The sequence below is a fragment of the Triturus cristatus genome, chromosome 4_2 (assembly GCF_964204655.1).
Source record: "Triturus cristatus chromosome 4_2, aTriCri1.1, whole genome shotgun sequence".
In the NCBI taxonomy this organism is placed as follows: domain Eukaryota; kingdom Metazoa; phylum Chordata; class Amphibia; order Caudata; family Salamandridae; genus Triturus; species Triturus cristatus.
In genome coordinates, this window is record NC_140586.1 from 82,497,410 (window position 1) to 82,512,407 (window position 14,998).

Below are 14,998 nucleotides of genomic sequence, written 5' to 3' on the forward strand. Positions count from 1 at the left end.
ACCAACTTTAACTCAACCCAACCATAATTCATCCTAACTTTAACTCAATCCAACCTTAGTTCAACTCAGCCATAACTCAAATAAACTTAACCCAACCAAACTATCGTAGTGAGGTTCTGGAAGTGAAAGGGCTACCATCACCCAATAATCTTAACATGTAAATTGGGACTGTGTTATCTTCAACAACTGACTTTAATAATTTGCAGGATAGGGGGTGGCTAGGACTACCTAGACATCGTAAAGTGCAGGGTGGAGCGGATATCAAATGACTTGTCCAATAGAGAGAAAAAAGAAGGACTAACATATATAATGCTCATAAGAGGAGAGTAAATAATCTTGTAGTTCCCCCATTACTGTGCAGGCAACGTGTTTAACACAATATAAATTGTCTCTTCTCGCAGGGCAGGTCCCATGGGCCCACCTTACCTGATCCCAGGTATATCCTGTCGCCTCATCGATACCTCACCTCTCATGTGCTCACCTCGTTCATAGTGGTGTTCCAGATTGTGGTAATGTCGCTTTTATCTTCCTGCCCGTAATCCTCTCTCAAGGTCTTTGTCGCCCAGGTGCTGAGGTACTCCACGAATATCTGTGACTGAACAGGTCATAAAGCAGACATTTTCATTGTGCAATGTGACATCCCCAAACCAGATAATTCATTTGTTTCCACTAATCTCAGCACTCTCGTAATCCATCCTGAGCTGTTCTGTTAATTTCATATGTTTTTCTCTTAGGAGTTAATTCGCACAGCCATTTTGGAACAGGTAAAGTACTGCTATAGAACTCTTTTACATACTCTTACCTGCCTTTGTGAATTGGCCCCATAATACCTAAAATGGGAATATTGAGGGAATATCACCAATTAGTGTGAGCAGAAAGGACTGTGCCTTCTTAAGTACTTTTACTACTAGGGAGTTGTATTTTTCTGCACCAATTCAAAAAGGCATGTTTAAGAGTATGTAATACAGTACTCCTGCAGTACCACTTCCCGTGCCCATGACTGCTTTTGTGAATAGGCCCCTTACTTTTTGTTCATAGCCAGTCAGCTGTAGTTGGTCAATGTATTCTTTTTTATTCACCACCCAAAGACCACATTGTATCACAAACATACTCCACCCAAAGACCAGGGCTCTCTGCAACATGCAGCTAGATGTGTTTGGACTATGTGGGTTGCTAGCATATGTGAGAGTGACAAGTGCTTGGGTTGTTGCAGTGTGGGGACATCTTATGTATTTGTCTATATAATGTTTTGGAAGTACCTTGCAGCTACCTCCAAGAAGCAGTGGAGCACTTTCCAGCAGGGATGCCATCATCAGCTTCGGCTGGAAGTGGATGCCACCCAGTTTCACAGATCACAGCACAGCCCTCCAAGTGTGCCCCAGTGAACAATACTATGCCCAGGTGATCTGGTGCAGAAACCAAAGACGTATAGTTCAAAATAGACCTCTTGGCACCAGAAAATGATCCAATGCTTTGCTTCTTAACTTAGAGATCTGTGTATGATGGCTGTTCCGATTAAATCATTCGCCAGTGCATCATGGGGCATCTGTGGACACAGATAACCCTGAGCACTGCAAGTTCTGCACATAGGTTACCCGATGCACAACCATCCCTCTACTGAAGTCAACGCACTCTGAACATGAACTATGTAGAAGCAGTGCTTAATTTGTGTCTGTGTGTGCAGGTGGTGGGCACTGGCACTGATTTCTTGGGACTGGGACTTTTTTCATCATCAGACTTTGACTCAGAGAGAGAGAGAGAAAGGGAGGAAGAAAAGGATGGGAAAGCAGCTCCAGATGGATGACTTAGGTGGTGTTCAATTATCTCATGTTAATGCCTTGTAACGTTTTCATATATGTTACAGCACAATACTATAATAACACCTCTGTCTTGGGTGGCAATGGTACTTTAAAAAAAAGAATTGATTTTAGTCAAGAGTATTTTGGCACTCGCTGGAAAATATATGGCACAACCTCCTAGTACAGTGCACTGTGTGTGCCTAGGACCTGTAAATCAAACGCTACTAGTAGGCCTGCAGCTCTGATTGTGCCACCCACATGAGTAGCCCTTCAAACACGTCTCAGGCCTTCCACTGCAGAACCTGAGCGCAGTTTTAAACTGCCATTTCGACCTGGCGAGTTCACCTACTTGCCAGGCCCAAACCATCCCTTTTATTACATGTAAGGCACCCTAAGGTAGGCCCTAGGTAGCCCCATGGGCAGAGTGCAGTGCATTTAAAAGGTTGGACATATGCTTTTAAGTTTTACATGTCCTGGTAGTAAAAAACTGCTAAATGTGTTTTTCACTACAGCAAGGCCAATTTCTTTCATGGGTTAGCATTGGAGCTGCCTTGTAACCTCTTACAAGTGTATCTTCAAATTGGGAGCAGATAGTAGCTCACCAGTACCCTAGAAGTAGCTCCATGAAGTGCAACTCAGCACTGTTTGAAATTCAGAGGGTCTATCTGGACTGAAGACATTCTTCCAGGAAGAAGAGCTGTTGTGCTGCCAGGAGGGACTACCACCTTGCTGTGTTGGCCTGCTGCCTGCTTTTTCCTGCCTGGGAGTGGGATGACTGGACTTTACTGTCTGTATCCTGCTTTCCAATGGTACACCAAGGGCTTGACTGAGCTTGCCTCCTGTCGCTGAAGTCTCTGTGACATCAAAGACTTCAGCTGCATCTTGCTACCAGCATCTGAGCTCCTCTGCTGTGAGTCCTGCCCTGCCAAGTGGTGCCAAATCCAGTCCTGGGCGCTTGGAGGTGAATTTGGTGCTGCAGCCAAGAAATCGACGCATCAACTCCAAGCGTCAGTTTGGAACTGGCGCATCCCTGCGAAATTGGTGCACTGACGTTTCCTGCACTGAAGTTGTGGACACCGCTCGCCGAGTGCGCAATGCAACAACCTAGGCTTTCAATGCAGCCCTGACGTTTCCGCAGTGCCCCCAAAGAACCGCAGCTGCGTGAGTCTTGAGCACCGCCTCACTAAAGTCTGTGACGGACTGCTCCGACGCAGTCCTGGCCCAGTGAGGCTTCCGACCGACGTAACGCCTTCAGGTCGGAAGATCTACATCGACACCGAAGAATCTACACATCATGCTCTTGACATCAACACAACATCGACGCTGTGTCGCCTTCAGGAACTGAAGACTCACACCATATCTGACGCATTACTTCCTCTGTGCAACGCATCGTTTCCGAGCAGGAAAGCTCAATGACCTTGCACCGCCTTAAAGAATCGACGCATCACCTGCATCAGTGACGCCTCACCTCCCCTGTGCCATACATCATCTTTGATTTTCAATGCATCCAAAGTACTCTAAGGGGGTATGCGTGATTGCTATATCTGGCCCATGCTCCATTGCGGTCGCACTGAACTTTTGGATTTGTCCCGGTCAAGCGCTACCAGCTAGTCCCAGTTGGAGCAATAGACTTCTAAACACTGCAATGTTATTTAATTTTTTTTAATTCATATCTTGGATTGTATATGTTGGTTTTTGTTGTTTTGGTCTTGTTTTTCTCAGATAAAAATTGGCTATGTTTCTAAACTGGTGTGGAGTACTTTTGTGGTGCACAAATACTTTACACATTGCCTCTTTAGTTTAGCTTGACTGCTCTTTACCAAGCTACCAGAGGGTGAGCACAGGTAACTTTTGAGTGTATACTACACTTAACCTGACTGGGATTGTGGGTCCCTACTTGGACAGGGTGCATTCCTCTGCCAACTAAAGACCCTCATTTCCAACAATACACTCTTGAGGACTTAAAAATAGCCCATACCCTAATGCTGCTCTTGCTGTTGTCTTTGTCTACATTTTGAGTGCTTTGTTGATCTCTAGCTAGGCTTCTGCTACATGAGTATGTATACAAGTGTGCCTTCAAAGTGTTTCAGGATAATCAGGCATAGGTTGACCTACCGAGCTATTGAACCAGGCTATCACATTGTAATGCATTTAATATCGATAAAGCTATACCAGGCCCAGCAACTGCCTGCTTTTTGCAACATGCTCTTTCTGTTGAGTAGAGCCAAGCAGGTAGAAGCTCATTTATGTACCAGATGGTCTGTATGAGACAGGCAGTGCATGATAGCTCCCTGAAAAAGTCACAGAATGCAGGCGGGGTCGTGACCTGGTGGACGCCAGAGGGAGTGTCGTGGGTGGCCCTATTTAAAGCATGGTCGCCACGAAAGGACTAGTTAGAATACGTCCATCAGTGCAAGGTGTCATAAGACATCATGAAAACCGTCCAGGGCCTGGGAGCACCTCATCATCAGGAGCCAGGTATCCATCTGAAGTACTACATGAGAGATTGAGACTTTCCTGGCCTTTCTGCTGGTTTGTGAGTAGAGAGGAGGAGATATAGGGGACGGTCAGCGGGAGCCTCACTGAGTTACTGGTGAGGGTTCCAGCAAGCCACTTAGACACCAAGCAGAGCTTTCAGCCGAGTCAAGCGATCTTGAGTGTGCACTGAACACCAAGGTTGCAACCTCCTGATGGTTCTCCTGGTAGCATGGAGTCTTTTGGAGCTGCAAGCAGGGCCTAGTTTCCTTGCCCCAGAATCCCATGGACTATGACAGGCCACTCGTTCACCAAAGCAACATGCATCATGTGACCCTGCGGACCAGACTCTGGCTGTCCATCAGAGTCAGTGGTAACCTACAAAGGAGTAGCCAATACCACCCACTTTGAAACTAAGCACTAATAGCATCATGCAAGTGAACCTGACTCTCCCTAAAAGAACTCCTTTGACTCTTTTGTCCAAGCATCAATCCATTCATCCATTAATCTTTTCATTGACCTGCTGATATCCACCATTTACCTTTATATTCTGTCATCGATTCATTCTATCAAGCATCATTCAGTTGATCACTATTCCATCAATCCACGGGCTATTCCATTTACCCATCTTATACACATATCCATCATCTATGCGTCCAAATATCCATCCATCCTTTCCATACATGCATCCATCCTTTGACTTAGACATCCTTCAATAAATCCATCTAACCATCAATTGATCCTTTTACCCATCCATCTTTTCACACTATCACCTTTCCGTTTACCCTGCCATTCATTCATTTTTTATAAAATTTTCTATCCACCTATCCATTAATCATTTAACCTTCCTTCCATCCATTTATAATTGCCTCTTATCACGATTCCTACCTTTCTTTCAACATCCCTCCAACCTTACATTCCTCTCTTTTTTATCTACCCATCTTTCTTCCTTGCTTCAGTTTGCTCTCCTTTGTTATTACCTCTGTTCTTTTTCTCCAATTTCTTAAATGTATCTTTCCCCTCTCCTTCGCTGACAGTGGTATTGCTTTTACATTGATAATTATACACTTTTGTCTGCAACGTTTCAGATAGGAGAGGCCCATCTACAACCCCCGTCCACTGTACCTGTTAAAGGCCGGTGTTCACGACGCCCCTGGTGATCTGTATCGATCTGGAACACCCTGGATAGTACTTTGACATCTGGGTGGGTAGTTATGCTAGGATCTGAGAGCAGGAACATGCTTGTTGTCTGGTTCCCACCAAACATTATTCATATCATTCTACTAAGTAACTGCTGATTCACCGCATTTTCCCTGCACCAGCTACCAGTGTACGCCTCGCCCAGTGTCTGACTTCTAAAACGATCCGACCAATGGGCTCAGGCAGGTCTAGAGAGGTTCATTCATGGGTAGAATCCTGGTCAAGATCTCCACTTCCCAGGAATTATAGGACCACATGTTAAAATCTGGCACCATTTTGTGGTGATGCCATATGACTTCTGCCTGCAGTGGCCTTAATGTCCCACCAGCTCTGTGTCTAACTCTTGTTGGTTTCGTCAAATCACACTCTCCACCATTTGCAGTAGTTAGGGACTCTCTGATGTCTCCTTTGGCGGTTTCATATGGCAGGTCCTAAAAACATTATAGCAGCACATGATCTGCGCCTACGGCTCATTGTTACTCCAAGGTACTCTCTGCAGCAGTCAAACTAATTGTATGTATTTATTTATTAATTGAGAGTTTTATCAAGAGTGTACATGGCCCAAGGGAATCAGAGCGAGGGAACTTCCAAGGAGCCATCAACAGACCATGTCACATCACCCACCCCTAAGGAGATCAGTCCTCCCACGGCGGGTACAATACGTCAGAGGAAGATGGTGGTGCGGTCCAACGAGGGGGTTCTATAGCACAAATAGCAACTTCGGAAGTCTTCACACATCTAAATGCTACAATGTTTGCAGGTGGTCATGCATACAAGCTAGTATGATGTATGCGTTGAATGTAGTGCCTTTCGCACATTTTAATACATTTTCAACTTTTGCGCAGCGCCAGCCAGTGTAAGTTGGTTGAAACAACAGACTATTTATAATGGAGTAAGTGAGATGCAGTGCCAGTATCCCATTAGTCAGCCAACATAACACCAAAACTCACCAACCATGGGAGAAATGAGAGATACATTAAACTATTACAGCTCATGTCAATGTGTTAGTTTTAAATCTCGGCAACACTCAGGTTTAGCTGTCTGTTGGAACGTTTTTGTTTTTCGATACGTGACGTATACTAAAAGTGGGCTCTGGGTCACCCTCTTGCTCATGATTGGATGGCTTTGTTATCCATCTGACTTTCCTGCATCCTTGCATTGCAGTGTAGAAGTTTGACGTTTTTGTCCCCCATCCCTTTCTCTTTCCGTCCCACTGCCTTTAGCACCGGCCCACCCAGAACCCGCTACACCCTTCCTGGTCCGTGGCAATCTTTTCCTGCATGCCCCGCCATCACCGTGTGGCCGTATTAAATGTTTTTGAACCATTCCAAGAATGCTGTCTATGCCTATGCATGTGCAATAGCCCTCTGTTAAGGATTTGTTTAATACCTTTTAACAAATCCAGTTCAAACATGGCCACCTTGGATGGATGCGCATCCACAGCAGCCATTTTTGAAAAGGATTTGTTAAAATATAAAAAAATAATTAAAAAAAAAATTCATTCAAAGATGGCCATCATGGATGCACGAGCAGGGCACCTCCACCTGTTTCCACATTCACCTTAATGCTTAACTCAACCTACTGCTGAGACCAAGCAACATTGCCCAACAGTTTTTCTCTCCCTAGGACTAAACAGGACAGAGCCCTTCCAGGTGGTTTCTAACAAACAAATACTCCAGGTAACAGGCTTTTTCCTGAGCACAGGTCCTCACAAGTATCAATGACTTACCACTGCGGAGAAGGCCAGGACCACCACTGCGCCAGCCACTTCTGCGATGAAGATAATGAGGATTATGATGAAGAACTGGAAGGGGAGAAAGAGAGTGTGGGTACAAAGTCTCAGGTAAGCACAGGTGCCTGGCTTTGCTAAGCTGTGAGAGCATTAACCCCAGCAGTGGGATCTGTACAGCCACCCTCGGGGCCACTCAAGGTCTAAGCCCCAGTCTCTGGCTGTGCTACCATCTCCTTTGACCTCTCTGAATTTAACCCATGTTTTAGGCTATCCTCTTTCAGCCTCTCAGACTACTCGGAGTCTGAACACCTAGCTCCACCTACAACATCTCAGGGTCATGCCCTCTTCACCAGACTCTCTGTCTCCAGTTTGAGTTTCAAGATTTGCTACATACAGCGTGGAGAGGCCCTCGGATTATACACCCAATCTCAGGATTTTCTGACTCTATTCCTCTGAGTTCTGAGGTGCTAAAGTTTTGTACCGCTGGACTTTTTGGGCCCTTCTTCCAAGTCTCCTGGTGCCTTACATCTTTCTGTGGATACCCCCAAGAACTTTGGGGGTCTACTCCCAAGTCTCAGATTTACCTATCTCCACCCTAGATGCCCCCTGAAACCACTTGGGCCTGGGCATAGTCTGAGGAGTCCTATCCCGGTCCTTTGGACATCCAGGGTCCCATCCCAAAACCCCAGCAGTGCCTGATCTACTCACCAGCATCAGTAAGCACCTACTCTCCTTCATGGCGCCACAGCAGCCCAGGAACCCCATGAGGAGCAGGAAGCATCCAATGGCGATGCAGAGGTAGCCCACATTCATCAGCTGCACCAGCTGTGGGGCGGCCGTCCCCAGGAGCTTCACGAAGGAACCTCCATCGACCTTGACCCATATTCCAATGCCCAGCACTGCAATGCCACCCACCTAGGAGGTCAAAGGAAGAAGGTACTGAGAAACACAAAGGATTACCCGCTGGCACCATTAAGAGTCACATGAACTGTAGGAGTTGATGACCAATGTCTGTGTGTAGAAGGGTGAGAAAAAAGGACCTACAGTGCTTCAGGTCTCCAGGAGAAGGCTGTGAGTGTTCTAGGGTGTACACATCTCCAGGCCAAAGAGGACAGGGCTGTGGGGCACACTCCACCAGGTTACTGTGGACTGTCCCCTTCAGTGCTGTGGCCACAGAGCTCTCGGTCACTAGGGATCACGTGTTCCAACCATTTGTTATCCTTTTACAAACCAAGGTTGTCTTGAGTGTTAGCCCAATTGGTTCATTCGAAGTATACCTTAACTACAACTCCCAGAAATCGATATGTTGTTAGATAAAAGCGCAGGACTAAAATGTGCAGAAGCTGGTGTGGTGGAGCAGGTGTTGCCTGTTCTATAGACAGGCTGCTCCAATGCTGGGGTCAGACTTCCAAGTCAAAGAGAGCAGATAGATACAGGCTAGGAGTGTAGAGTCAGGGACTGGCTAATGTAGCAATGAGGGAGAGGAGAGCGCCTGTCCTTGGGGGCACCCTTCTCCACTACTGCCCATGGGAGAAGTCACTAGAGATAGGCTTTTCTGATCACTCAGTTGAATCTAAATGAGGCTTTCAGTTTTTCATATTTACTGATAAATGCAGACAAGAACTGTCTATTTCCCCATGTGTACATATTTATATCTATCGAAAAATATAAAATAGGTCTTCTTTTGAATGATTCCCAAAGCTGTCAATAATGGCTCCCAGGCCAGTACTTGTGCAGGATGACCTGCAGATAGGTTTAAACAAAAAGGGCGTAGATTTCTTAATAACGCTTTAAACCGTTGCAGCTGTGCATGTGTGTTGTACTACATTGTTAATGTTTATGTCTGAGTGTATTGCTTAGAATTAGTGTAACATATTTGGCTTCTTATAACACTAAAATCTTACAGGCATCCAAATGTGAGTGTAAATCTATTAGTTAAGTACATTTGTACATATATTAGTTGCACAGTCATTATTTTAAGTTCAAAAGGAAGATTATTGAGATAAAAGAAAATACTAGCACAAAAAAGTATAAGGATAATAATATTAATAATAAAAGAAAAAAAAATTACACATAATAAGCAATTCAGTGTTGAAAAGCATAAAGGATCAAAAAATGTAAGTCAAGACAACATACCAACTGTAAGAAAAAGAACAATATCATAAAGAATCGGTGTACATAAGAGTATTACAATCTACGTGAATATGCGCACTACAAGAGAAAACATAGTTAAACCATAGAATAGCAATATGAAGGGAGTCATGGAGGTTTAGTCACCTCTTGCTGGCACAGTCATTATTTCACTAAAAAATACATATGAATACATATACGAAAATGCAAACTGAGCAAAAACAAATATGGATGAATACTGATAGAAATGTCTACACAAAATTCCATAAAAACAGGTACCCGATTTATAAATCCTAGATATTTTTGATAATCCCTACTTCCAAATGTTGGGTAACTCAACCAGATGTCTTTATAATGCCCTGACATGCCTGTTATATGGCCCATGCTGCCAGCTTAGTTTTAAATATATCTGCTGGCAGGCAGGGGTTTCCAGCAAAAACTGAACAGTGAAGTCTCCAAGGATGTAAATAGTATAAAAACTCACATTTTCATAGACTGTCATAATCCCAAAGCATCAGAGTACAGATTGATAAATGCCTGGTAGAACAAGTGACTCAAAAGTTGTAGCCTACGCCCAAATATTGTAGGATTACCAGCCATTTAATGCTTGTGGCAGGAAGGGCTGTTCACCCACTATCTGCCCACACTGCTTCGGTCATACTTACAAAAATGATGCCGTTGAATACAAACATCATGGTCTTCAGAAAGGAGAAACAGCCCATCTTCTCTTATGGCCTGCAACAGAAGCGAGATTGTGAGCATTGCAACCATGGCACATTTTATTGTTTTTTTAGCATCATAGCGGTGGAGAAAGAACAACGGTGTACAAAAATGCAAAACTTGTAATAAAGGTAGTTTTATAAACCTGAAAAAAATTGCTCTCAAATGAAATGGGTACTTCTCAAAATATTAATTCATTATTAGTCTCCTAAAAGTCATTTTTAATCAAACTTTCCAAAGTAGGGAACAACGTTGTCCTGCTAACTTGTAGGGTCTCCCTGGAGCATGCACAAAATTCAGAGAGAAAAGCTAAGAAACAAAATGTTATCTAATGGCTTCTAACGGTAAAGGCTTGGAATGTCAACAACTCTTAAATACATACATTTCCAAGTCCTGCCTTTTACCTCTGGGGACATTAAACGTCCAAACATGATGGAGGATGAATTATGCACACTCTCTTATTTATTTCCTATTATTAATTCCACATCGTTTGGGGGGGGGGGGGGGTTGTGACAGCAAAACTATTCCCATCACTAAGTTTCAAATGTGATTTGTTGGAATGATAATATGTTCTACCGCTTTTTATTAAGATACATTTAAAGAAAATAATTGGGATCTTGAGAAAAAAAACAGATGAATAGATAAAAATTAATCATTAGAGTAGCAAAAGTGCATGGAATGCAGTTCCATATCTGCTTGTGAGTTCCTAGATTCCATCTAAAACATGCAGATTTAATGTTAGCCACAGAGTGTTAAATAAGAGGTGTTTTTTAAGTGGATTAATTCAGTCTTGCGTGTATGCTTCTCCGCCATAAATTTCTATGGACAACCACAAGCTGGGTTACTTCTCGCACATGCTAAGTATACTTTCACGTTGTTTAATATGTCTGATGTTTATTTTTCAAAGGTGAGACTGTTGATTAAGTAATTGCCTGTTTCATGCACGCTTAATTGCACTGTGGTTGCAGGCATGTTTTCATTTTCATGCCAGCTGTGCTGCATATTGCTGCTGGTCTCTGCATAGTAAACAGTGACTACACACATTATTTGTTTAGGTCTGGCCTAGTAACAGATTTTTGACAGTCTCGTGCAATCACAACAAATCATGACTAAACAAGCATTGGAAAAGCCAATTGGTCTGTGTTGGCTGACAACATTTTGGGTTTCCCCCTTTTTTTTTAATAGTTGTAAATGTTTATTACAAAAAGAGTTTTGGTTCGTCAAACAATCTAATCTGTTTTGGTTTGATCAAAAAGTACACATTAAGCCAGCAGTCCCTTTCACTAAAGGGGACTACTTTTTGTATGTAAATACCTGTTGCGCAAGAGCTGAATGCCATCACTCACAGTGAAGTCGGCCAGGGGTTGAAGTGGGCTGACCCATTGCCTTATGCTGTATGCAATGGTGGGCGTAAGAAAAATGGGAGTGACACAAAATGACACACCAACAGACCAATGGAAGAAAAGGGCTAGTTAAAAGTCCCTACAAGTAAGTATATTACATATATAATTTTACTAATATCAAAAGGTATTTACTAACACCAGACCTCAAAATGAATCTGTGTATACATATTTAGAGGTTATTTGGGTCAGCCCACTTCAGCCATTCGCTCTCTTCCAGAGTGAGTGATGGCATATTGCCTGATCACTTGAGCACATCTGTGCCCAAGTGATCAGGCAATATGCCATCACTCACTCTGGGACCCTGAAGTACACTTCAGGGTCACAACTGATAAGGAAATACTTTAGCCAGTGTTTTTTCTTTCTATCCTTTATTTATTTAAAGCATTTTATTTGTCTTGTGTTTAAACTGTGTCTTCTGGTTACAGTAATTCAAAACCAATAGTACCTTTTCTTTGTGCCAATGAGAATTATATTTTCCTGTGATGCGCATTAGAACAAAAATGGGTTTCTATACCTGTTTTAAGTACATGTGCCTGCTGGGAAGCACCTGTACTGATCTATTAAAATTACATACAGTGGTTATTATTTATGTTTAATATTTTTTATTGAAAACATATACCCACCATGTTTAAGCAGTAGAACGTTTCAATTATTTCTTCTTGTTTTTATTTTTGTAGCATATGGTTGTGATTAACATAAAAAGTTAACGTTTGCACCAATTTGCTAAGGCCAGACCAATTGGTCTTGCCAGTGTTTTTTTAAAAGGTGGGGTGGTTTCCAGTTAAATAAATCCAAATGCTACTTGGTGAATTACGCTTTCCCCAATCGGATAATATGTGTCCCGGGGAAAAACAAAGACCATTGGACTGCAAAAACCGTAAACTAAAACCATTAGAGACAAATAACGAATTCCAGGACACAGATGGGATAACTGGACTTTCCTCCACAACAGTAAGTAGATGTACAAAAGTTCACATGCCGACAACTGGATTTCCCTTGGGTAACTGGCCTGCTCGGAACTGCCTGAGCAGCATCTTTGAAATGCTCACCGCTGTCCCTGCAAGACTCAATATAGAATTTTCTGAAGAGGACCATCAGTCGTTTTTAGGTCTCGCCTACGCAGCGCGCATGCGCTGCATAGGAGGGCCTTTAGCCGTCGCTCTGCTCTTTTTGAAGCACACACTCGTGCTTGTGACGGCATCCACCTTGCGAGAGCGAGCAGCGGCGCGCGTGCTAATTGGCTGTTGCTCGCTCCCGCAAGGCGGATGGTGCCACAAGCACGAGTGTGCTTCAAAACAGCCATTAAGCAGAGCGCGGGCCGCTTTTTTTTTTTATTTTCAATGCGAGGCGCGCGTGCTTGTGTGTTGCTTTCCTATGGCCTGTTCTGCCACTTCCCGCTTGCTTTTGACATTTTCTTTTTACCCTACTGCCTTTTCTACACCACCTCCCTTTCTCCACCCTGCCCGTCCCTTTCTCTGCCCCACGTACCCGTTCTCTCTCCCAGTCCCTCATTTTCTTTGCTCTGCCCCCTCTCTTCTCACCAGTCTTGCCGTTTTTTTTTTTTACTTTCAGCGTGAGGCGCGCACTTGTGTATTGCTTCCCTATGGCCCGTTCTGCCACTTCCCACTTGCTTTCGTAATTTTCTTTTTACCCTACCGCATTTTCTACACCCCCTCCCTTTCTCCACCCTGCCCATCCCTTTCTCTGCCCCTTGCACCCGTTCTCTCTCCCAGTCTCTCGTTTTCTTTGCTCTGCCCCCTCTCTGCTCACCAATCCTCCTTCCCTCCCCTCCTCTTTCTTGGTTGATTTGGCCCTTTTCCTCTTAGGCTCTAAATTCCTCACCACCTTTCTATACCCATCTGCCCTTACCGTCACCAAGTTCTGTTTTGCTTGTTTCGTTTTGTTTAGGCACTCTGAGAGAGTGCTTGTGTATTCCAGCTCTCTCCTGAGTACTTCGCTGCCGAGCTCGCTCGTGTTGCTCAATCTCTGTGTGCCACCCCAGGCCTCCTTTATTTTGTCTGTGTGCTTCTCCCCTGCCCCATTTTGATTTATCTCTCTCATCATTATTCCCCCCCTCTCTCTGTGTTGTTAACCCCCACCCGCGCCTGAATCTTGCTTGCACCTCCTGACTTCCTGTTGCCTCCCCAGCCCTCTGCCTTCCTCTCCATGTTGCTATCCCACAACAATGCTACCTTGTTTTTCTTTCCTTTACCGCGCCAACTCGGATCGGCAAACAAAAAGAAAACAAGCATTTGCAATGCAATAGGTCTCACATTTACGCCAGTTTGAGCTATTGGCATTGTAAATGACAATGCCTTTAATTTTGTTTTGGTTTCTGAAAATATAAATAAAACGCAGTGTCATTTACAATGCTGATTTAAACTTGCGTAAATGCGAGACCTATTGCATTGCAAATGCTTGTTTTTAGGGCGGTTGATGTTTAGCCCATTTTTATCATTTCTCAACTCGGACCTTTGCGTTTTTTGGAGGGGTTTGATGAGAAAACACTCGCAGTTTAGATATCCCTACTGCCAGATCAACCCAGGAGCGGATCATGGGCCCCTGAATCCCCTGCTGTGCAAGGAAGCCCCCACCGTTCGGGGAAGCTCCATTCAGCCCCAGAGGCATATGAATATGTGTGATATAGGGACGTTTTAGGGCCCCTCGCCTGCTGTGGGGCCTAATGATTTTGTAACACACTACTGGATTTGGCCCCTCCATTATCCAGAGGTGGTATTTGTTTGAGCAAAACTTTCTGAAAACGGCGTCAGCAGTCAACTAGGAACTAATAAATATAGTGTGTAGGAGGAAGGGCATATTCCTAGAGGGCTGGGGTAGGCTTCTGAGGACTGGGGTAGATTGCGGCAGACCTTGGAACATGCTGTGCAGGATAATTTCGGTCTTGTGCGGGTTCTTTTGTTGAGTTCTTGTTCAAATGCCTTTTGTAGGAGTCCCGCCTACTTGAAACTGACAGAAGAGCAGCCAGGGCTTTAAGTGGGCTGGGCCTCACCGGTGCTGAGCCCCGGCAGGTTTTTTAAAGGGTGCCTCGAGAAACGGGTCCCTCTTGGGCTCTGTTTTGTGCCTTGACACAGCCGGGCCGTTTTTTTCCGGACTACAGTGACAGCAGGCACATCGATGTGCGCGTGCTCACACTGCTCACTTCTCACTGGTGGAGACATTACGGCATGGCGTCATGCCAGGTGAGCATTTAAGGGGAAGGGAAATCCTTTAAAGAGAGTCCTTTTCTCTCTGGATTTCCCTTCTCTTTTTGAAAGCAACATTGTCGTGGTGTCACCAGGGCTTTAAGTGGAAGTTTTTTCAATATTATATACAAGCCATAGTTGCTGCTTATTTATCTTATGCAACTAACAACCATTGACAAAGGCAATAGTCCTGACTTCTTGTAGGTATGATTATACTTGTTGTATCATATATCTGGATGCAATGACAAACAGCAAAATACAAGTCAGACTGCACACTATGCTAATCACAGATTTTTAGCTTAGGTGTTTTAAGCCACACCTTTAATTACATTGGCC

At 44.1% G+C, this 14,998-nt stretch overlaps 1 protein-coding gene across 4 annotated transcripts in view; it reads right to left on the reverse strand.

Moving 5' to 3' along the window:
* Positions 1-14,998, reverse strand: part of TSPAN16 (tetraspanin 16) — a 55,846-nt gene that overhangs the window by 24,025 nt on the left and 16,823 nt on the right. For all 4 annotated transcript variants that reach the window (XM_085600038.1, XM_085600039.1, XM_085600037.1 and 1 more), the window contains exons 2-5: positions 10,002-10,071; positions 7,915-8,121; positions 7,204-7,278; positions 482-595 (exon numbers count right to left, since the gene is read on the reverse strand). In XM_085600038.1, coding sequence (XP_085456164.1) covers positions 482-595; positions 7,204-7,278; positions 7,915-8,121; positions 10,002-10,058 — 453 coding nt within the window. In that variant the 5' untranslated portion in view covers positions 10,059-10,071. The remainder of the gene's footprint in view (positions 1-481; positions 596-7,203; positions 7,279-7,914; positions 8,122-10,001; positions 10,072-14,998) is intronic.